This window comes from Hippocampus bargibanti, linkage group LG18, assembly GCF_051943395.1.
Source record: "Hippocampus bargibanti isolate YZ-2025 linkage group LG18, ASM5194339v1, whole genome shotgun sequence".
In the NCBI taxonomy this organism is placed as follows: Eukaryota; Metazoa; Chordata; class Actinopteri; order Syngnathiformes; family Syngnathidae; genus Hippocampus; species Hippocampus bargibanti.
In genome coordinates this window covers 6,845,268-6,870,008 of record NC_142751.1, presented here as the reverse complement: position 1 = coordinate 6,870,008, position 24,741 = coordinate 6,845,268, and the positions used below count along the sequence as shown (strand labels likewise).

At 40.9% G+C, this 24,741-nt stretch overlaps 1 protein-coding gene across 7 annotated transcripts in view; it reads left to right on the top strand.

The window, feature by feature from the left end:
* Positions 1–24,741, top strand: part of tcf4 (transcription factor 4) — a 153,768-nt gene that overhangs the window by 52,606 nt on the left and 76,421 nt on the right. For all 7 annotated transcript variants that reach the window (XM_089019791.1, XM_089019792.1, XM_089019793.1 and 4 more), the window contains one exon: positions 19,294–19,352. In XM_089019791.1, coding sequence (XP_088875917.1) covers positions 19,294–19,352 — 59 coding nt within the window. The remainder of the gene's footprint in view (positions 1–19,293; positions 19,353–24,741) is intronic.

Below are 24,741 nucleotides of genomic sequence, written 5' to 3'. Positions count from 1 at the left end.
TTCTTCACCTCTTTTCCACACTCTCCATTGCTCTGGACAGTTGACCCCAAGTACTTAAAATCCTCCACCTTCTTTATCTCTTCTCCCTGTAGCATCACTCTTGCACTTGGATCCCTCTCATTCACACACATATATTCCGTCTTGCTGCGACTGATCTTCATTCCTCTCCTTTCCAGGGCATATCTCTAGTTTCTCCGCCACCTGTTCCCTGTTCTCGCTACAGATCACAATGTCATCTGCAAACATCATGGTCCAAGGAGATTCTTGTCTAACATCGTCTGTCAGCCCGTCCATCACCATAGCAAACAAGAAGGGGCTCAGAGCTGACCCCTGGTGGAGTCCCACCTCCACCTTGGATTCCTCAGTCATACCGACAGCGCACCTCACAACTGTCTTACAGTCATGATACATGTCTTGCACCGCTCTGACATACTTTTCCGTCACTCCAGACTTCCTCATGCAATGCCACAGCTCTTCCCTGGGCACCCTGTCATACACTTTCTCCAGATCTACAAAGACACAATGCAATTCCTTCTGACCTTCTCTGTACTTCTCTATCAGCATTCTTAAAGCAAACACTGCATCTGTCGTGCTCTTTTTTGGCATGAAGCCATACTGCTGCTCACAAATGTTCACTTCTGCTCTTAGTCTTGCTTCAACTACTCTTTCCCAGAGTTTCATTGTATGGCTCATCAACTTTATTCCTCTGTAGGTAGTACAACTCTGCACATCTCCTTTGTTCTTAAAAATGGGCACGAGTACACTTTGTCTCCATTCTTCAGGCATTTGGTCACCATGTAAGATCTTGTTGAATAACCCAGTCAGGAACACCACCGCCACCTCTCCAAGACACTTCCATACCTCGATTGGTAAATCATCAGGCCCGAGTGCCTTTCCCCCCTTCATCGTCTTCAGCGCCCTCCTCACTTCATCCTTGCTAATGCCTGCTACGTCTTGGTCCACAACAGTCACGTCTTCTACTCTTTGTTCCTTCTCATTTTCCTCATTCATCAATTCTTCAAAGTACTCTTTCCATCTTGCCATCACACTACTGGTACCTGTTAATACATTGCCATCTCCATCCTTAATCCCCCGAACCTGCTGCACGTCCTTACCGTCTTTGTCTCGCTGTCTCGCCAGCCTGTAAAGATCAGTCTCACAAGATGGAATCTTGTGATTGGCGGAAATTCTTCCAAGGGTACGGCATGTATTTTAGTGGAGGTGGGTTTGATGCGAGCAAGGCGGAGGATCACTAAAAAGGAGGGCTGCGCCACAGTGGCAGCAGTCACATTTGAATGGAGGCCACTAAAAGCGGCTCATTTGAATCCATTTCAATCGTGTAAGCACAAAATTGTCATGTGCGCCAAAATGGCCACTTGGGGATGATGCCCCACTCATAACTGTGCCTGCTTTTCAGATATTTCTAAATCAAATACACTACACAGTGTTGGGACAGTTAGTCATGGTCAGAGCAAGCGTCAAGTTTAGATCTTTGAGACAACACACCTTCTGTGCCGGCTTGCTCCGCTTAGCAAAGTCTAGCCTGCCAAACATGCACAGTGAACCTTGCGCTGATACAAAAGTCACAAATAGCTGGCATTTGGTGCACATTGCAGATGTAGATTCGCTACAGATCGAGCCCTATATATGCAATGTTATTTTTTTGCTGAATTTGTGACTTGTTGGATTGGATTGGATTGGATTGGATTTGCCTTTATTAGTCTCGCAGTGGAGAAATTTACATTTCACAGCAGCAAAATTATGAAAGAAATGAAAGTAGAAAAGCAAAACACAGGAGCTGCTGGAAAGGCAGCCACTCTTGCGGCGCCGTCTTGAAGTCAAAAGAACAAAAAAAAAACTAAATAACAAATAACATGACAACACAAAGACACCAAGAGACATTCTTAAGCACTTTCTGTACCCTCTTTGTTACATAAAGCAGTTGCAGATGAAAGAGGAGAGGATCAAAGCGTCTCTTCACTAGTGGATCAGGGACATCATGGTGGAATGTGCACGTCGACTACAAGCTAAATGTTGAAAGCAAACACGCAGCTGTAGCATCCATTGACGAAAAGAGATTGTCTCACATCTCCTGTCCACCATAAATCAGCTTCAATTCCATCCCGCGACAGTTCCATATACGCATTGGCGCTCTGCGCTGACGCTCCTTCCTTCTTATCGCGGGCTCCTCAAGCCATTTATCCATCCAGCCGCAGACTGTCCAACAGCACCGACCTTCCACTGAACAAAGCGGGGCTGTGAAGATGCTGCCCATTACAGGCGCAAAAAAGCACATTGGCCTCAGAGCTGTCCAGCGATGACAGCCGAATGTCACCGACATTCCTCCCATTCAAAAACAGTACTGGCATATTCATGCTGCCGAAAAGGCGCAACCGCTCAGCACAGTCTCCTCCTTGATGAATGTCGTGGTCAAAAATGCTGAAAAACAATCTGTATCCGTTCCACACGATGCACAACAACACAAAGTGACAAAAGAAAACACAAAAACAAGACAAAAACAACAAAAAAAGCAAGGCTCATCAGAGCACTTGCTGACGGCTGCCTACTCGGGCGCCATCTTGGACTCCTTGGATTGTTTTATGATTACTTGATAATTGTCATTAGCAATGCAGATTTTGATTAAAAGTCATGGACAAATTGTCAAAGAAAAGAACAAAGTTAGACAATTATATGTTGGGTAGGCAATAAATGAAACATTGATCTTGAAGAAAATCAACGAAGACTTAATGGATGTGGACATGACTCACTTATCCAGAACATGTAAATAAAACTATGAATGAAGCATTTGATACATCGTAGATGTAAATACTTTAGTGGATGTAAGGTCATTGCTTTTAAATGGAGTTTCTTATACTGCAGTTAAGGTGAATGAAAATAGCCAATGCCCATTTCCTAATGCTAAAGTTTGATAGCAACCAATGTTTGAAAAGCCCGGGTGGACAATAGGAACACAGGCATCAGAAGGTAACCGGCCGTACCCAGCGTAACAGATGAAGTTTCAGGTAAAAAAAACATCGGCCACAACTTTATAACTCACCATACACCAAAGTAGTTGAGGGTCCCTCACTCTTTTTTTTAACTGAGCATTTTCTGATAGCTAATTAGCCATGGAGGGCTAGCCATCGACAGCTGCATTCATCATCATAAAACGTAATAATTAATGACATTCCAACAAAGAAAAATATGCAAATGAGCTCCACTCATTAGCATTTTCATATTCAGATCCCATAATGCTTTTGCTGACAAGGTTGTAATTAATGAAAATTCATGTCTCTTAGCTGAGTCCTAGATTGGATCGCATTCATTCGCAATCCCCCAAACGAGGAGTGGAGAAAAACACGGGGATCACTGCCAAGTTTTTAGGGAGATAAGAGGGAGGGGGTGGCGGCGAGTCATATTGAGAGAGTGAGACGAATGCAGAGTTACGCACTCGGTCAGACAGACAGAGAGAGAGAGAGGGGGGGGGGGGGGGGAGGGGAGAGAGAGAGAGAGAGAGAGAGAGAGAGAGAGAGAGAGAGAGAGAGAGAGAGAGAGAGAGAGAGAGAGAGAGAGAGAGAAGTGAGGATAAAAAAAATGGAGACAGAGGAAGGCAGATGGCGTGAGATGAAAGGAAGACAGACAGTGGGAAAGTGAGGGAGAAACCAGAGAAGCGACTACAAAGAGTCAGGAAGGGACATAAAGGGACAAAAAAAAAATAAGATAAAATGCACATATTGTTTATGGCATCCTCTGAGCTCAGATCATAATTGCACACACTATGATATATATATATATATATATATATATATATATATATATATATATACACACACATTTCTACACGGCTGTCATCGAATCCATCCTGTGTTCTTCCATCACCGTTTGGTTCGGGGCCGCCACAAAAATGGACAAAATCCGACTTCAACGGACAGTTAGGACGGCGGAAAAAATCATTGGCACCGCCCTACCCACTCTCGAGGACTTGCACACTGCAAGAATCCAAACTAGGGCGCGGAAAATCCTACTGGACCCTCCGCACCCTGCCCACCACCTTTTCCAGCTACTCCCCTCAGGCAGGCGCTACCGATCCATGCGCACCAAATCCAGCAGACATTTAAACAGCTTCTTCCCCCAAGCCATTAACTCTTTGAACTCTTCCAATAGTAGCCAAAATGGAACTGTATAGTGCCACTTAGCAGTTTTTTTTTTGACAACGATACTAGTGCAGCGTGTTCTACCGGAAACAAATTCCTTGTGTGTTCTACATACATGGCAATAAAGATGATTCTGATTCTGATTCTGATTCTGATATATATATATATATATATATATATATATATATATATATATATATATATATATATATATATATATATATATATATATATATATATATATATATATATAAAACAAACGTTCGTTTGGCAATTTGCATACGCGGCACCGGCAGCCAATCAGAAGCCACTACACTCTGACTGAAAAGTGTACTTGAGAGTTTTGAAAGCTGCTGAGAAAGAGGAGTGGCTTATAGCGTTTTGTTTGTAGCTTTTGCTTTATTGAATGAAACAAACGTTTATTTTTCTGACACCCACCGTACTAACTCTGATAGCTTAATTAATTAATTTATTTATGTGTATTTCTTCATGTATTTATGTATTTCTTTATTTGTATAATTGTTTTTATATTTCTTGTATTTGTTTATTTATTTAAGCATGTATTTATGTCTTTGTTTTTTAATTTATTTAATTTTCAATTTTTTCTTGATATGCCCCCCAACTGTGGTTAGGATATCGGAACCTCATGGATTGCATTCGTTCACAATTTGCGTAAAACACAGAGCTCACTTGCGAACCCATGCGCGCATGTATTTGCCCGCGTGAGTGTTTCAGTGCCTGTGGTTCTCATCCATGATCCTGACAGATAAAAGTGCGGTGTCTGCAGTCCGTCACCTGCGACGCTGCGACTGGCGACACCTCACTGACGCCGAGTCGCTTTCCTCTTCACCCTGTCTCCATTGTCAAACAATCATAAAGAGACTCGGAGGGATGCGATCATGTCTTGATGATTAATGGCCAATGGCCTTCGGAAACCAGACATGATATCAGTGATGCTAATATATGATGTAATGACATGAAGGTGTCTTTATCTAGGAGCTATTCATAGTTTTCCATAAATTGACAGGGCTAGCGTAGTCAATTTAAAATGTCGAGACTTTGATTTAAGTACATAAAACAAGAGGCGTGGGGGGAACTGGTGCGCTCGTATTATTAATCCATAGGAAGAATAAAACTGTGCAGATTACACGGTTTGGGGTTTGTTCAGGTTAAAGCCGGATAATCTCAGTAAAGTGTTGTTTCATTGTGGCCGAACCCCCCCACCCATCATAATGTTTGCTTAGCATAGGAGCGATCACGGAAAAGAAAAAAAATATCTACAGACAACCTTAATGATGCGCATGGTAATGATTGTAATAATAATGACTGTCGTTTAGTGACATTTAGTGAAAGTTGATCGTTTTACCTTCCACATGCCTTTTTCCTGACGCACACTGAGAAAGAAAGCCAGCACAAACATCCGACAATCACTCAATGTTGTATTTGGGGAATTAGAATAGAGTACAAATGTTTTTTTCCTTTGTGTTGAACCTGAAGTGGTGTGCGAAACAGAAGCATTCTCATCAAGGTTTTGAAAACACAAATGTGCCACATCGAACATAAAGTCTCGCTAAAGCCGGCGCAGGAGTCACTGTTGCAACAATGTAAGAATACTGATGTGTCGTGTGGCACCGTGTTTGTGCACGTGCACGTGCACATGCGCATGTATGTGTGAAGTGTTGGCACGAGATAGCATTTGCCCCCAGGACCTTGCCAATGTAGCATTGCATTGCCTCCTTTGCAGCAGAATGGCTTGTTCTCTGGCTTTGAAGTGAAACTAACTGCTGCATGCGCGTCGATCCCAAATTTTCCATCGTCTGAAAGGACATAGGGACTTTGTTGTTCGTGTGTGTTGATGTCTCCACCGGTTGTGTATTGAATTGCTCTTAACTGATATCGTTTAAAAAAATAAATAAAAGGTAATCACAGATTTGGACAAGAAATCATTCTTCCTGTTCTTTGTTTTGGTCTTTCCTCTACTTGTGCTCATTCATTTCCTCCAATTGGCTTTGTTCTCCCTCACATTGAACCATCTATCCTCATATCCTTACTTCACTTCTCCCTTCCTTCCTTTGTCACCCACACTTTCCTTGGTTTTTCATACTTCCATCATGCAGAGCCTCCTTCTGCGTAGCTTTTCACCCTCATCACCTTACCTCGGTGATGATTATTTTCTTTGCCTCCTTTCCCATTGATTTATTTCAAATGTATAGATAGTAGACCATTATTGCCCGTTACCACGGTGACGACATCTGACGACTTTTGGTTCTGATCTTTGTGCTCTACCTCATCTCAAATCAGTCAATCCATTTTGAATTCCTCTGGATGAAAATGCCATTGATCCACTATTTTTACATGTGTATAACTGTGTGAAACGTGTGTGTATGTGTGTGTGTGTGTGCACACGTGTGTGCGTTCTTTTGTGTGTGCATGCGCGAGCACGTGCATGCGTGTATGTTTGAAAGCTATCCTGTTTGTCGTTTTGTCTAAACTGAATGTGTCTGTTTTGTCTGCACAGATGTTTCCTGCTGGAGGCTTTTAGGTAACAGCCTTAACAACGGCGTGTGTTTGCGTGTGTGTGTGTGTGTGTGTGTGTGTGTGTGTGTGTGTGTGTGTGTGTGTGTGTGTGTGTGTGTGTGTGTGTGTGTGTGTGTGTGTGTGTGTGTGTGTGTGTGTGTGTGTGTGTGCGTGTGTGCGTGCGTGTGTGTGTGTGTGTGTGTGTGTGTGTGTGTGTGTGTGTGTGTGTGCGCGCGTGCGTGCGTGTGTGTGTGTGTGTGTGTGTGTGTGTGTGTGTGTGTGTGTGTGTGTGTGTGTGTGTGTGTGTGTGTGTGTGCATACCCAAAAAAAGAAAAAGAACGAAAACAAACCACAAAAAAAGTCTGCATTTGAGGTTTTGCTGCATATTTATTCAGTGGATGTTGGCTAGTTTAAATTCAGTGACAGGTACTGACTGGATGGATTGTCTGTTCATGGTTTGCCAGGTGGCAGCCTTACTCCAGACTCACTCTTCTCGCTAAAAGAAATATGAAAGATGGCAGCATCTCCCTAACGGTGGGGTCTCGTTAACACTTAGAATCACGCACGCACACACACACACGCACACACGCACGCACACACACACACACACACACACACACACACACACACACACACACACACACACACACACACACACACACACAATAATATATTTTTATATTTCATATGAAAAGAAATAATTCTAAAGTCGGATAAACTTTGCTCTTTTTTCAAAACAGAATGACCTGGTCAAGCGGAGTATTTCTTAAACTAAGCACAAAGTTTTATTTGAATCAAGCTATGTCACGCTCTCTTCTATTCTTTTTGTCTCAATTGTTTTTTTTCCAGCTCCTCTAACTCACTGCCCACAGTTAACTTCTATGTCTCTGCCTCTCACTCTCTTTCTCTCTCTCTCTCTCTCAGTACCATATGGTGTACTATGGTACATTTAGCTTGTCACTGATAATGGATGGCCATGGTAGCCCAGTTTTGCTTTAAGCGCTAGCCTCGGCGTATGCATGTGTGTGTGTGTATTATATGATGGCTTCCAATGCTCTCGACTGTGAGATGAGGAATCATGAAGCAAAATCAACCCAAAAATTTTCTTATGTGTCGCTCGCTATATTTGCCACTCACTCATGGGTAGTCAATCCAATCATATCTATCTATCTATCTGTCTGTCTGTCTGTCTGTCTGTCTGTCTGTCTGTCTGTCTGTCTGTCTGTCTGTCTGTCTGTCTGTCTGACCGTCCGTCCGTCCGTCCGCCCGCCCGCCTGCGCACACATACACAACACACACACAAAATTATTAAATAGCTGGTAGGAGTGCCAAATAATGCGAATAATAAAACAATAAAAATCTACATAAAAGAAGTCCTCAATCGTCAACAAAGAGTTAACTTAAGCATATTATACTTGTTTGATTGGACTGTGGTGCGAAAGTCAATCTAAATTTCAATGTTTCAAATGGGTGTATTACAAATCTGGTATGACCATCTCTTCTTTCACATCTCTTTGAATTGCTATGTTTTTATTAATTTGAACTCTCTTCTTTATCATCTTTTTCATATTTTTAATTAATTATTTACTTGTCCAACTGAAGGTACCACATGTAGTGACATCGTCAGCCTGTGTATGTGCTGTTGGCCTTTATGTCCTCTGATTGACTGGTGAGCAGACGTGGATATCATTTTGCCTTTTGCTCAAAATCATTTGAGATGGCTCTTCAGCATTTAAACATGATGATTGGCATTAAAATAAATGAAGTTATTATTCCCCCCCCCCCTCATGTTCTTTACCCGAACTTACTGAAAATGTCTGGGTAACGAGAAAAAACAACCCAACAGGAAGAGATCTTGCTGACTTAGTTGCACGCAATGTTTCACTTGGAATGGCTGCCTTTATGTCCCGACCATTCGTTTCCATGGCAGCAGACAAGAGTAAAATGGTTCCCATGCATCCAGGGCACTGCCATGGCAGTTGTTGGCACAGTCTGAATGGGACTGTGGGTGACCGGCGTAATTCCCGATTTATGTCTTGTATCAGTGGAAGAAAGCGGTGCGACATGATTGGGTAGGTCAGCAACAGCAAGACTGTGAGAAAGTCAAAGTGTTAATTTCACAGCTTGGTTTGTGTCGGTACCAATGGTTCATTTCTTAAACAATTAGCAAAGCTGCAATGTGCTCTGAACATATATAAATGTCCTAAAGTGACCATTGTGCCGTGTTGAAAAGTATTTCATGCTTGTTCTCACTCTGTACTACTCTATTACTATTGGAGCAGCGCTAGCTAGGTCATCTGTCCATAATAAGAGTAAACATTGTGGCTCTTAGCCTCTGACCTGTTGGGTATCCCTGTTATAGCGCTTCACAGGTGAGCGTAAGCCTTTCCCAGACGATCATGTCAAACAAAAATGTATGTTTTGTGATTGTGGGAAGTAATCAGTGGATTTATTATTATTATTATTATTATTTCATTGCCAGGCCTTCAGTAGTGCTACGTCTGAATCAATCAAGACTGAAAAATGTCTGGTGTCATTTACTACAAGTCCACTACAGGGTAGCATTCGCCAGGAAATAACTTCCCCATCTTTCTTAATGATATCCATCTTTTCTTGAAAAGTCCTTCTTAAAAATGGCTTTACCAGTAAATCTCCAACCAAATAAATTTATTGTCCTCCTTTAGCCATTGTGGGATAAACAACTGCTATTAAATCAACACAATACACAATATATTTGCTTACGTAGCTTGCTAGTAATACACTGTGCTAGCTCTGGCCAGTATGCTCTTGTCACTCTCGGCTTGTGATCACATCAGTTTTTTCAAACTATGATTGGCTCGTGACTAGCCAATAATAGGTTGTGAAAACTCCGACGTTGCCCAGCACCTTCAAAAAGGCATTGGTCCCTCTTTTGGGTTGCCAACCCGAAATCTGATTGGTGAGAGCAACAGTTTCATCGACACATATGATACGACGGGGCCCGCAGAACTAATTGTGAAGGCATCCAGGTAGATGTCTGACCCTGGCTGAAATATGATTGGTTAAATGCTTGAACATGAAAACACACATCTGGAAGCAGCACAACAGGGGAAATGTAATGAAAGTAAGATGAAAGACATTTTGGAATTATTTAATAAGAATTCAGGGACAAAATATAATCAACATTAGTCTGTGATTCAGATATTTTTAGGCCACCAGAGAATGCTTTGTAGGCCGTGATGGTAAGGCACTGGAAGAAAGTAGAAAGCCATATATAAGAGGATAACATGACAGATGCATAAATGCCAGCCTTCATGGAAGATATGAAAAGCACAAAGATAACCGTAGGAAGTGTCAGATGAGAAATCATGATTGGGCCACTTGTCTTGTTTACTTGACGCTTTTCTGCATGTGTGCGTTGAGTTGAAAGCAGGTAATTCCCCCGCTCTCCACCTACTTTTATTATGAGGTGTTTTTGCTGGCTGACTTTCTGTCCTTCTCCTTCCATGACTGACGATTCTCCTGTCGTCTGTGTCTTGCCACCCTTTTTAATCCGCCTTGTGGAACAACATCAGGCAAGTCAGTCCTGCTGGGATAAGGCAGCTCTGATCAGCATCTCCCGAGCTGCGTCTCCTGAGCTGCGTGTGGGCACAGCCATGTCATTACGTTCCATCAGGTGGTCACACTGAAATCGCACAAAGCATAGCAGTGATGGGTGGTCAGAGACTGCAAAATCATGTGACAGCCCATGCAGGTGTTGGAACGTTGTCAGATTAGTCTAAATACAGGTATTAAGTTAGGAGTCAGGCCTACGCAGAAGGGGGTATAAGTCGAGAGGAAAGTTAGCTTTTACGGCAGACCACCCGAAGCTCTGTCATTTCCAGCAGGACGTTTTTTTCAATGAGGTCAGGATTGAGCATGATGTTGATGTTCATTACTCGCGCAGTCTTAAAATATGGTCTCAATTAAATGAAATGGCAAGATTCATTTTATATACTGTCAAACGGGTTAACTCATTTGCAGTGGCATCACAAGAATGTGAATATCAGCGACACATGCACACTAACAGCACCACCACATTCTGGCACTTGGGCACTTCTAATTGATGCTATGAAAAATGTGTGATTGTGTGTGGGGGGTTCTCCTTTTTTCTAACTATAATTACTCACCCTGATGAAATTGTTACTGTTCTTGTTGACGTTTTTCAGTATGCCAAAAAAAACTAGAGATGTTCTCACAAAAAAGAAGTAATATGTTATAAGCCATCACTTATTATTATGATGATGATGATGATTATTATTATTATTACTGTGATTGGCTGCCTACTGGTTCAGGGTGTCCCCCGCCTCCTGCCCGATGACCCCCCACAACCCTAGTGAGGATTAAGCTGAATGGAAAATGAATGAATTATTATTATTATTATTATTAATATTAATATTAATAATATTAATATTAATATTATTATTATTATTAGTAGTAGTAGTAGTAGTAGTAGCAGAAGCAGTAATAGTAGTAGTAGTAGAATTCTGTTTATTTGATACAACTTCAATCATTCACTGCCATTCCTGAATTTATATAGGAATTGAAAAGTGTGATGTTGAGCGCCATTCCGAATTTGTTCGGGTTTTACTTTTTCTTGCGGTAGGTGCCGATAAAGCGCTGGTCAGACAATTTTTCCCTTCCACGAGGGGCAGCATTTGCCTTTTGTCCATGTTAGGCCAGACATGGCGGCGCCGGACACTGCTATGATAGGTCCCTACTCTCAGGTTGGGGGGAGCAGAGGACCACTCCCGGCAGCCCCACCAATTGTTCCTACATTCCTGACAAACGACTGGCCTGATTGCCCCACTCCCTCCGGTATCACCTCATCTGCATTACTAATGTTGCCTAACCTATGTTGTCTAAGCAGGGTATTGTACGAACGATCCAAATTGAACCTCACCCCGCCATATCGGTTTAATGAAGGATTTAGCTTTTTTTATGAAAATTGCTTCTTTTACTCCCCATTCAAACCATCTATGTTCTTTTGCTAAGATTTTAACCTCATTGTCATCAAATGAGTGGTTGCTAGCTTTTAGGTGCATATGTACTGCCGATTGAGGCCCACTAGTATTATCCCTGCGATGTTGGCAGTACATATGCACCTAAAAGCTAGCAACCACTCCACCACCTATCATAGCAGTGATATATATATATATATAGGGCCGATACTACCAGTAAGACTTTACTTCGCTGTAGAAGCATCTTGGATAGGAAGCGAAACGTCCGACACCTTCAAAAAAGTACAGATGACGGCTCAAGAAACCTTTTCATCAATGGACCACTCCTGTACGACTGAGAGCTTACACAGACGTACTACTACTACTACTACTACTACTACTACTACTACTAATACTAATAATAATAATAATAATAATAATCTCGGTGGTCAAGTGCATGGTCAGTGCCTTGGCTTCACAGTGCAGCGGTACCGGGTTCGATTCCAACTCTGGTCTGTGTGGAGTTCGCAAGCTCTCCCCATGACTGTGTGGGTTTTCTCTGGATACCCCGGTTTCCTCCCACATTGCAAAAACAGGCATGGCGAGAGGATTGAGCACTCCAAATTGTCCCTATGTGTGAGTGTGAGCGCCGATGGTTGTTCGTTGGCCCTTTAATGTGAGAAGGACATATTTGTGAAAGGAGACATGAATTTGTATTTATACCCCAACATGCCACATTCGCATTTAATTTAAAACAGATTCTTATCTTACAGACAGTGTATTGTCTATGTTAAAATACAACGATACAATACAGACAATACACTGTCTGTAAGATAAGAATCTGTTTTAAATTAGATATGAAGTAGACAGGATGAACTTAATACAACTATGCCACATTCGCGTTTGGGGCCTCTTGTTAGTGACTTGAAAAGCTTCTAGGTCACAAGCGAGGGTATTTATTTGGCCAGGCTGCGATTTGTGCTGCCTCCTGCCTTCTCATTGTGCTGCACTTTAATACTTAGCATATTGTGCAGCTAATTCCAAATTTCACACGTTTCCTCTCGTCGCTACCTCTTCCTTTGTCCGCCTGCGTCATGTCCCACCCGCCGCAAGCCCGAAGAGAAGGGGAAATATGTTAAATCCATCTCTAAGAGCCTTTACAATTCAGCATTAGCAGTTGTCATCTGCCTGCTACACAATACACGACACATTTTCACATCTTTGTCCTTTACTCTGCTGCTGAATATTGTCTCATCAATAATAGAAAGACTCCAAACATAGACAAACATTTCGTTCTGGGTAATCCTGAATGTTTTACGGCACATTCTCTTCTCTTTTCTTCTTTTTTTGTGGGCATGTTTTATTGTCTTGTGAGCATAATTAGAGTACGTTGTTTTCTTTGTTTGTTTGTGAAAAAAAACAAAGGCTTCGTGCCTTGTGGATGTCAACTCCAGATGCCGTCGTGTCCAAGGTTTATCTCGGAAGTGCTGCCCAAAAATCCTCAAGACAAAGGCAATGATTATTGTGAGGAGGATATCCATGTTGGAAATATTGGAATCCTTTGTCATTTTCATTCAGCAACAATTCGGAAAGAGGACTGTGGGGTACCGCAGACATAAAACAAGGTGATATCAGGTTGAGGGAACCATAGCAACACAATAATCTTCCTAAACCTCCTGCGGAGTTTCAGGTGCCAGCTTTTTTTTCCCCGCCTCACAACAGATCTGAGCAAAGCAAAGACAGATTGATAAATTCATGGACGACTCTGACTGATGCCAAAACGGAGTCAGGGCCCAACCAAAGTAAACGCCATGCCGTGGATCGAGAAGAGAGAAGGAGAAAAAGGAAGGAAGGATGTCAGGGTGGCGGGGGAGAGAAGATTTGGGGCTCTAATGCCAGCCTTATGCGTCTTTTAGTCGTTTCCCCCGCCGGGGCTTGGCACCGACATGCCACTGTCAGCCCGCCAACAAAAATCTGCTGCATTTCAGCAGCCCTTTTTTTGTCTGAGAGCAACACACGGCGACACATTTATTCACGCTATACATTATTATGATTCGCTTCCAAATGATTTTCACAAAAAGTATTTTAATGTCAGGTCATATGGCATTCAAATGTAGACTAAATAAATAAATAAATACATACTTTTCTTTGTTAAAAAAAATCTTGGGGCTTTTTGCAAGCAATTTTTATTGTTCGTAAAATACACAATACTACTTTGGAGTATTCATCTGAAAATAGTTTTTGGTGTGGGCCTCGTCTTTGTGTCGTTTGTCCGAGCGGTGGAGAGGTTGATGTATGTGTTTGCGTAGGATTTGGAGAATGAGGACTTTTTGGCACCGAGGATGGCAGGAGGGGATGAACGGTGTGGGGGGGCTTGCTCTTTGGGCCTCTCTGACAAAAACAGAGAAGTGTCATGGCAGCTGCAAAATTTTCAGATTTGTATTTCTTTATCTGTCTCTCTACGAACCTAAGGCCGAACGAGAGAAAAGCATTTATTCACACATATCATGTTATGGGTCAATTTTACCAATTTCCGTTTTTGTGTTGGCTAAAGCACTGGATATTCTTTCTTTTTCTTTTCTTCAAAACAGTTCTAAAATATCCCATTGGGATAGAAAATATGTTGTCTCTCTTTTCAACTATGTTTATAACATCTCAGTTATTTGACTGTTTTGTGTGGATTTTTACATACCAGTAAAAATTAACCGCAGCATAATCAACATGATTTTTTTTCAACATAATATGAAGGTTAAAAAACATTTTCCCTCACTGGTGTTTGAGATTTCTTATGAGCACTATGAGCAATTATGTACCATATTCAAGAAAATCAACAGGAATTTTAGACCATAGCTTGTCAAACCCCATAGAAAAATGGTATTTCAGAGCATCTATAGTTTGGAATCGTGATGCAAAACACACATGCGCACACCGACCCCGACTATTTCAGAGCACCCCCCCCCCCCCAAAAAAAAAAAAAAAAAAAAAAGAATTGTGTAACTTGAACCCTGCGGTCTAAAAATAGCCTAGTGTGCATATGCCCTAACCGGTCAAGGGGGTGGCGCGCCTTTCGCCACACAGCTGGAATGTTTTCCAGGTCCCCACGAGCCTGAAAAGGAAATGGATGATTGGATAGTTCGGTGACATCCGACAAAATACTGTGGCTGGTGGCGGAAGTCTGCTGCTGTGAGGTTGGAGCGCTGCACGGTTGAAGGTAGAAATGGATAGATATGAGCTGGACACTGCGTCTCGAGTCCTCTGCGCTTATCTGTGTTCATCGTTTGTTTGATGTGTTCACTTGCTCCAGTGCAAAGAGGAGGTGGGGTCTGTCGTCTGTTCATTTAACATCAATTCCAAATAATTTGGCGTTTACGTGGGAATACACATGGAATTTGAATGCGAGAAGAGTTTCAGGTTATCTGCTTAGATGTGATTCAGTTTGAGAGAATGTGTGCGTGTATGTGTGTGTGTGTACTTACGTGTGTGCGTGTGTGTGTGCGTGTGTGTGTGTGTGTGTGTGTGTGTGTGTGTGTGTGTGTGTGTGTGTGTGTGTCACTACCACTTTCGACTTTGTTGAAACTTCTGGACCGGTGCCCAGCGATGTCATGGAAACGCTTGAATCCTTCAGAATGATTCATGTCTGCGCAGAGCAACCATCACACCCTCCCCCATGACACACACACACACAGGAAGGGGGAGTTAAACCCTTCTTCTAGCCATCTTCCTTCCCTGTTTCTCACCCTTTTTGCTCCTCTCCTCTTTCTCTTGATTTATTTATTTATTTTTGCCATCATCGCGCCGTCCTCGGCGAATCACACTATTAGTCATATTGTTTATTCAAATCGACTCATTATATGCATGTCAAAAGAGATCATGTCTTCTAAACGATGCCTTTCACAGCAACAAAGACTTGACGTATCTCTCAAGCTCGAAAAGAAAAGATTCCAGACATTGGCATTGATTCTCTGAGCAACTCCATCCTGCCGTATCACTTTCCTTCATTCCGATTTAGAGCAAGGGATATCATGAGAGATTTGCAGAAAAAAATGTTTTCTCACTATATATATAATGTAATATGTTATTATGTTATTATGTTATATTTACTTAAAAAATAAATATTGATACATCTATATTATTTTATCTGTATATTTTTTTTTGATTATTACATTCCGTATTTATTTGAGTATAATGCGCAAAATTTTCTACCTAAAAAAAGATCTCAAAGTCTGGGTGCGCGTTATAAACGAGTCCTGTATATAATTCTCAGATATATTTAATGCTTTATCCGTTCCAGGAGGGGGCAGCATTTCCATGGCTATTCTCCATAGGCCCTTCAGTTTCGATTCTCGGAAAGACCCACATCACACGCATTCCTTTTTTTTATTGTTGCTCGGCTCGCCCACACTGATACATGAATTAAACATTGCTGTTTTGCACAATTACCAATATCCAGAGTTTCGATTCAGTGTTTACATTGTCAATCAATGATTTTTATCACAATGCTTGGTCTGAGCCAAGAAAAAGTGAAACAAAATTTTATACTGATTTTTAATTGAAAATTAGGGGTGCGCGTTAGCTCTTCGTCTGGCTGAATATCATCTCTCAACTTGTCACGGAATTGCTGTGTCTGTTGTCATTGTGGATTAGCAGAAACTTGGCCCTTATTGCTCACCGACTTCTCTATGGTCATTATACAGCCCAGTGGACTTGACCTCCCCTCCTCCACCTTTTGTACCTTTGCAGCCAGCGCACTCTTAACAAGCAGTTCTCTGTCCTCATCTCAGCCACTGACTTTGTTTGGGTTTGCTGCCGAGGAGATGGAGGCCTTTGGGGTGACACGTTACCGCTGGATTTCCACAGGAACGAATATAGAGGTCAACAAAATCAGGCTCCAAAATGACTTTTGAATATGATCTTTTGATAGTGGGGAATATGTTTTTGGGCTGATTTCTTCTCTTATCAGGTGAGAAAATGGAAATCAAAGTATGAATTTTTTTTTGTAATGCTTGTGAATAAAATTAGCTGTAATCAAGAGGCTATAAATATATCATTGCGTGATGATGATTTTCATGACGGACATGTTTCGTTTGTTGGGAATCGTGCTTTCTTAGCCTTGTGTATGCCTTATAATGTGGTATGCCTTAGGAAAACATTGATGCATTTATATATTATATTTGAAAAACATATTTTCATTCATTGAATATGCACCTTATACTCTGGTGCGCCTTATATGTGGAAAAAGTTTAAAAATACACCATATATCACTGTCAACTAATCAGAGAACTGTCAGGGCAGAGCCCCGCTAGGCCCCAGACGGCCACCAATTCAGAACCTCTTCCGAGATGGTTCTGGAAAGTGCTTTCATTGGAACCACTCGGCCTGTAAAAAGTCGAATGGAAAACCAAACGTCATGGGCCATGCAAGGCCATCCCGGTGTGGAGTAGGGCTAATGGAAATGTCCCTTAAACGTCTTTGACTGTCAAGGTACTTTTTTCAGTTTTTGTTGTCAATAAATTCCTTCCTTCCTTCAGATTAAAGTCACAAAGATGACCTTGAAAGGCCAAAGAATATGCTGAGGTTATGTGCCTTTTAGTCAGTTTAACCTGCTTTTTTGAATAGACATTTTTATGTTTTATTCATTTTATTTATGTATTTATTTATTTATGTATTTATTTATTTATTTTTAGTGACGTTGAATTTCTCCAGGAATATTGTTACATTGTTTTGGATTGAAAAGTGAATGAGATTGACACCACTTGAATGTTGTTGTATTTTCTGTTATCTCTGTTATTTAGTCAGCTTTTTTTCTGTCTGTCTGTCTGTCTGTCTGTCTGTCTGTCTGTCTGTCTGTATGTATGTATGTATGTATGTATGTATGTATGTATGTATGTATGTATTTAATTATGTATGTGTTTATTTATGTATGTATTTATTTATGTCTATTTATTAAAATGTATTTATCAATAAAATAAAATAAAATAAAAAAACAAAAACAAAAATAAAAATAAAAATAAAAATAAAAATAAAAATAAAAATAAAAATTTACAAGCGCCTTTCAAAGCACCCTAGGACACTACAACTAAATGAACAATATTTATTTGTGGGAGTGGGAGGTATTTTTTTAAAACTCACATATCATCTGTAAGTACAATAATCTGGATCATTTTGCAGGCAAGAATAAGATACATACAACATAACGTGTGACTGTAATCTCATTTCACAAAATCAAAATAATGCAAAGAAATAGAAATACAACCGCTCGCCCTAAGCACCTTACCTCTCACTTTTAAATCCATGCATATTAAATAAATAACAACGGTGGCGGGAGATGAATGATATAATCTTCCTGTTGAACTTATTGTTTAAATATTTTTTTATGTTTGAATGTACAAGAATGATGCATACGCACACACACACACATGCACACACACACACATACAAACGCGCACACACACACAACACACACACTGGTATATATACGGCAGGCTATATTGTATGTGCACTGTGAAGTGCGCACATTTACGTGTGGCTCTGTGTACTAGTGATTGTCAGTATGTGGATGAGTGTGTGGTGGGAGAGGGTTGTGGTGGGGTAGGGGGTCTTTGTATATGTGCCAAACCAGTCCAGCTGGCATCAGCGGTAGCTGAAGCTGAGGCCCCTGGATTAGTCACATACACACCAGCGCACATGCACGCGCGCACACACACAATCGCGCACACACACATACATGTACACACTGCCAACCACATTGCCACTTTCTACGCCTCTAATTATCAACCTCTTCTGCATCGACTACCATGTTGGCGTGTATTCAGCCCCATCTATACATGCCTGATTCAAACCCTTCACCATGTACACGCTTCATTTTCCTCCACACACGCTCGCTATAAAGGCCCTTCATTTCATCGCGTATGGCTGCACCAACCGCAGAATGTAATTACACACTAGCGGTGGTTTGATATTTAGACTGGCTGAAGATTTAAAGCTTTATCCAAAAAGGTTTGCGTGGTAAAAATAGGCTTAAAGTGGTCCCACAGTTCCGAGGAGAGCGGGACCGCCTGTTCAGAAGCTTGAGGGGGAAAAATAGCTTTTTTTGCTTTGTCAAAACACTGCGGTGGTCTCAACATGTTCTCGGTTTATCAACTGCCTCTGTTTGCCCAGAGACATGGTCAATTTGTGTGTTAAAAAAATGGTGGTCGCTTATCTGCCAATGGTGTTCCTCACCGTCATGTGTGATTACTGTTTTGCCTGTATTTTACGAGTCAATGGAGAGGTGGTTGTCATTTATGATCTCAACAAACTGATCTGAAGTGGGAGGTCAAAGCATTTGCTTACGCAAGAATGTTGGAATAAATTAGCAATTGTGACTGCTATGATACAAATGCTATTTTATTGATAACGTAATAATAATAATAATAATAATAAGAGTCATACTTTCTTTTGACTCATTTTGCTCATAGGTCAAATGAACAGATTAAACAAGCGATCAAAATAACCCAACAGGAGTAATCTATCAATCTTTTTTTACAATAATGTGAAAAACATTCCTCAAAAACATGCACACTGTAAATGCAGTAGCAACGAAATACTTTATTATTTATATTACTGTAAATTATACATAAAATGTCACTGTCTAACTACACTCTTTTTTTTCCTTCTGTCTGCAGGTAAAACAGAGAGGAGTTCATATTCATATGGAAGAGAATCCAACCCACACTGCCACCAGGTCAGTGATTAACGGAAGGTCAATTTCATCATAGCATCATAACAGCATATTTGTATTTTATTTACTACAAAGTCACCCATATTGTGGATGTCTTCTTTTTTAAGTGATGTCACTGCCATTACACCAATGTAGTTTAACCTCTCAAGCGAACATATACAGTGCTGCTCAGGGAAAGAAAATTATGTGCACAATCCAAAAGGCAATGACAAACACAAAATTGGGAACACAAATCATTCATGGGGCCACACAAGCAGGGCCACAGCAATCTAAAGAAATGACAAGACCCGGTGGACAAAACGCGTTCAAGCGGTAAGATACAACACAGATCAACGCCCGGCTACTAGACACAGTGATTCAAGATGGAAAATTACAAAGAAAAGTAGTTTTTACCAGCAAATTTCAATTCTAACAATTTAGTCAATTCGTCTGTGTAGGCTCTCAGTCGTACAGGAGTGGTCCATTGATGAAAAGGTTACTTCAGCCATCATCTGTACTTCTTTGAAAATGTCGGACATTTCGCTCCTCATCCGAAGAGCTTCTTCAGCAAACTAAGGTAGTGCTGGTAACTGTGGCCCAATATATAAATTCACCTCAACTCCAGATTATTTGTTTATTTTTTTCTTCCTTATAAATCCCAATAACGACAGCCGTATTGTTTTTATGGTTGATGACCAGGTAGACGGCAAACATTGTCATTCTTGATGTCACAGACACGACAAAACATTAATTTTGTGTCCTGTGGCTTTTAATAAAGAAATTTATAGAATTAAGGGGAAAACAAATCTGATCGCTTTTAACTACATAATGCCATTTGAAAATCCTAATTAATAATTCAGTTGATCTACTGATGCTAGTGTCATGCGACGCAGGTTCCACCCTCGTCGGTTGCCTGAGAGCGATGTTATGGATTTATTAATCAATTAAAGCTTATCAAAGGGATGTATGTCCTTGTGAAAGTCAGTGGAATGAAAGGCTGTTAGAAAGCGTAATGAATATGTATTATATTCCCTTTTCAGCACTGGTTTGCGCTTTGAATGAGGTTTCATTGATCCCTGAGGGACATTAGATCGTTTTATTTAACCGCTCAGTCACTGAGAGATACAGATGTCTCGTCGACATGACACCTTTCGTTTGCAATGGAGCGTTTAACACTCCAAAGTACAAGAGTACAAGACTCTCGTACAGAACCGATCTTTTTACGACACGCGGTCCGAATGTGGTCCGCATCGTGGGTCTCCTTTGTGACGAGATAAACTGGGAAAAACAAGACAACAACACCATTTTAGCAAGTTACACATAGTCTAGGAAGCAGCAACTCGGACCAGCCTTCTGAAAAACAAAATCGTTAATAACTGTAAACCATGTTCAGATTGGGGGAATAAATCCTCTCCTCTTTCATCTAGAACTACTTCATGTAACAAAGAGCAGAAACGTCTGTGTAAGCTCTCAGTCGTACAGGAGTGGTCCATCGATGAGAAGGTTTCTTCAGCCGTCATCTGTACAAAGTGAAGGTTTCGGACGTTTCGCCTCCTATCCAAGGGTCCCGCGCCCCCCCAACCTGAGAGTAGGGACCTATCATAGCTGTGTCCGGCGCCACCAGGTCTGGACATTAGGGATATATAAATGGGGCCGATACAACCAGTCAGACTTTAGTTCGCTGACGAAGCCTCTTGGATAGGAGGCGAAACGTCCGAAACCTTCACTTTTGTACAGATGACGGCTGAAGAAACCTTCTCATCGACAAAGAGCAGAAAGTGCTTAAAATTGAATGACTGTCTGTGTCCTTTGTGTTGTGTCAGATTATTTTATTTATTTATTTTTTTACTCCAAGATGGCGCCACGTGAGTGGCTGCCTTTGCAGCAGCTTCTGTATTTTGTTTTTACTACTGTGAAATGTAAATTTCTCCACTATGAGATAAATAAAGGCTCGGTTCATCTAATCTAATCTATACACATTCTACCTATTTCAATGGTTATATTATTTAAACGTTATATATACAGTAAAGTCTCGTTATATCGATATCGGATATATCGATAGTCCCGGTTATATCGATACTATTTCTATGCACGCACAGAGAAAATTACATGCAAACAGGGTCGGATATATCGATAGTCCCGGTTATATCGATATTTTTCGGACTCCCTTGAATATCGATATAACGAGACATTACTGTAGTTCTATATAATGTATTATATTATTTTTATATTATTCAATAGTTATATATTTCAAAGCAAAAATAAATACACACATCCATCCATCCATTTTCCGTACCGCTTATTCCTCATTAGGGTCGCGGGGGGTGCCAGAGCCTATCTCAGTCTATGTCTTTGGGCACGAGGCGGGGGACACCCTGAATTGGTTGCCAACCAATCGCAGGGCACACAAATACGTACAACAGTCACTCTCTACACTCACACCTAGGGACAATTTGGAGTGGTCAATCTGCCTGTCATGCATGTTTTTGGAGTGTGGGAGGACACCGGAGGACGCGGAGAAAGCCCATGCGGGCCACTGAAATTAAATTACATTGCATTAAATTAAATAAATATTCCAGTCATCCAATTTTATTTACGGTCATCAAGATAAATTCCTGTGATTTCATTTTTCTCATAAAAACCTGTACCTCCGTTTCCAGTTGGCTTCATGATATTTGGGCAGGTTTTCACAATGCATTTTTCTGAATACAGAGTTGTCCAAAATTATTGAAACCGAAAGTGACTTTTAGTTCCCTCTTCAAAGAATGGAAGAATTTGTTGGCGATGGTTGACATGCTATTTCGCTATTCTTGTTTGACTCTTGTCATGTGCATGAGATTATATATTACATGAATATTCATTCACCTAATCAAGAACGTTTACATTTGAATTACAATTCAGTCAAGAATTGTCTTTTTTTCCCCGTTACATTGCCTATTTGGAACTTTGAAGCTTTCATATGGGCTTTTTGATGTCAGGGTGCTAAAAAAAAGCTTGCTGCCTTTGGTTAGTTTTTCCTGCGTGTCGAGGACGTAGAACGGCCTCGCTAGACCTCAGGAAAATACACCATGAAAGAAGAAGTGAAGTTTTTATTCAGCCATCGTTTTTGCAAGTACATTCAATGGAAAATGTTCACTTAGCTGGATTTATCCATCCATTCCATCCATTTTTCAGGCTACTTTATCCATATTAGGGTCGCAGGGAGTGCTGGAGCCTGTCCCAGCCGTCTTTGGGCACTAGGCGGGGGATATCCTGAAGTGGTTGCCAGCCAATGGCAGGGCACACAGAAACAAAAAACCATCCGTGCTCACACTCACACTTAGGGAGAATTTTAGATTGTTCATTCAGAGTGCCTTGCATGTTTTTGGAATGTGGGTGGAAACCGCAGGACCCGGAGAAAGCTCTTGCAAGCCCAGGGAGAACATGAAAACTCCACATAGGAAGGCTGGACCAGGTAGTGAACTCACGACCTCTGCACTGTGAAGCCGGCGTGCTAACCACTCGACTACCGGGCCACCCTAGCTGAATTCAGGATATATATACTATATATATATTTGTGTCATACTTGATAATCTTCAGCAGGCTCGTGTACCCACATTTTCCAGTGTGTAAGGCTCACCCAAAAGCTCTGATTTTCTTCAAAAGATGACCCTGCGCCTTATACGCAGGTGTGCTTTATATGTGAAGTAATATTGAACCACAACAAGTCTCGCAACTACTGTCAGCAGCCACGACTCCATTTCCCTGCGTAGATGTAGTAATGCCCCAGCCTCTACTGTCGTGCCTTATAATGTGTTGTGCCTTATATTGGAAAACTGTTATCTATTTATATATTATATTTGGAAGAAAATTCATTCATTGAAGGTTCGCCTTATAGTCCACCTTATATAAGGAAATAGTTTTAAAATAATAATAATAATAATAATAATAATAATAATAATAATACATTTCATTCATCAGCGCCTTTCAAAACTCTCAGGGACACTTTCCAATCACAGGATAAGAACAGAATACTCCTTTCATTGGGGGTGCAACTTATACTCTGGTGCGCTTTATTGTACTTTCATTTCTTTTTTCCCTTTTTTTTAAGATTGTATACATGAAGTAGCTCGAAACACGTCGGTGGGTAGATTATCATCAATGCATCTTTCTGGCTTGCCTACTTAAGCACTCGGAAAGCAGCCACCCATATTCTGCCATCCCTGCACCATCTCTCCATTCCAATCGCCCATGAATTCCTGCCTTTGTAATCGATTCTCCGATGTTTTATTCACAATCGTCTCTCCTCTGCAGCTGTGGTCTCAATGTGAGGTTACAACGAATGTTGAAGGAAAAAAAAAAAATCAAATATTACTGCATCACTGGCCATTTTCCCACCAAGCGGCAGTCAAATGATTCTGCCACACAGTCTGAATGGCTCGTGATGGAAATTGTTTGGAAATGGCAGATAATTTTACATGCTGGGCTGAAGTCCAAAATCCTTTTGGCTTCATCCTTGGCTGTTAGTGAAAATTCTGTCCTCAGAATAAAAGAAATGAAAAAACATTGTAAAATAACATTTTGAGTAGAAGATGGGCTCACATGGTGACAGCTGGCAGATTCAAATGACTTCAGTTAATCTGCAATCAAAGAGATTTGTACTGTTTGAGTTTTGGGTTAATTTGGCTTTTAGTTTCACACTTGGCTCTGGTGTTTGTCAAAGATTGTGAAAGTTTTTTTTGGTTGCGTTTGGAGGGGGTCTTAGATAATGATGGGGGGGATCTGACACACTGCTAAGATCAGGCACGAAAGATAGGGGTCACATAATAAATTCTAAAAATGGTTGGAATTGTTATGGGCAGCGGCAGAAAAAGTGGTGAAGGTCACCAACAGCAGACAAATGTGTGCTTGTGTGCATGTGTGTGTGTGGGAAATTTGTGTGCATCAAATTTGTGTGTGTGAAATATGTGTGTATCACAGGTGTAGCAGTGCCTCGCAAGCATTTCATTGTCATTCATGGTGTTTCTCTCGCTCTCTCTCTCTCTGCTCTATCTCTTTCTCCTGCTCTCTCTCACACTCTCTCACACTCTTGCTCTATCTCTAATGTGGACCAAAATTGATGACACCCAACTGACTTTTGTAGTCACATAAAAAAGTGAGCGTAAGGGAGCATAAGTGCACATGATACATATGTTCTAAAGCGAAAAAAAAATAAGGCGCTATTTGTCTCATCATGACAACACGAGTGTCTTTTGGCTCAAAGAAAGATATGTGCCAAATAGAAATTTGAGGTGTATTTTCACGTGGTTTTCTATGAAAAAAATGTAATGAACTGTAATGAAATAATAATAATAATAATAATAATAATAATAATAATAATAATAATAATAATAATAATAATAATAATAATAATAATACCGCATTTCCCGTTGTA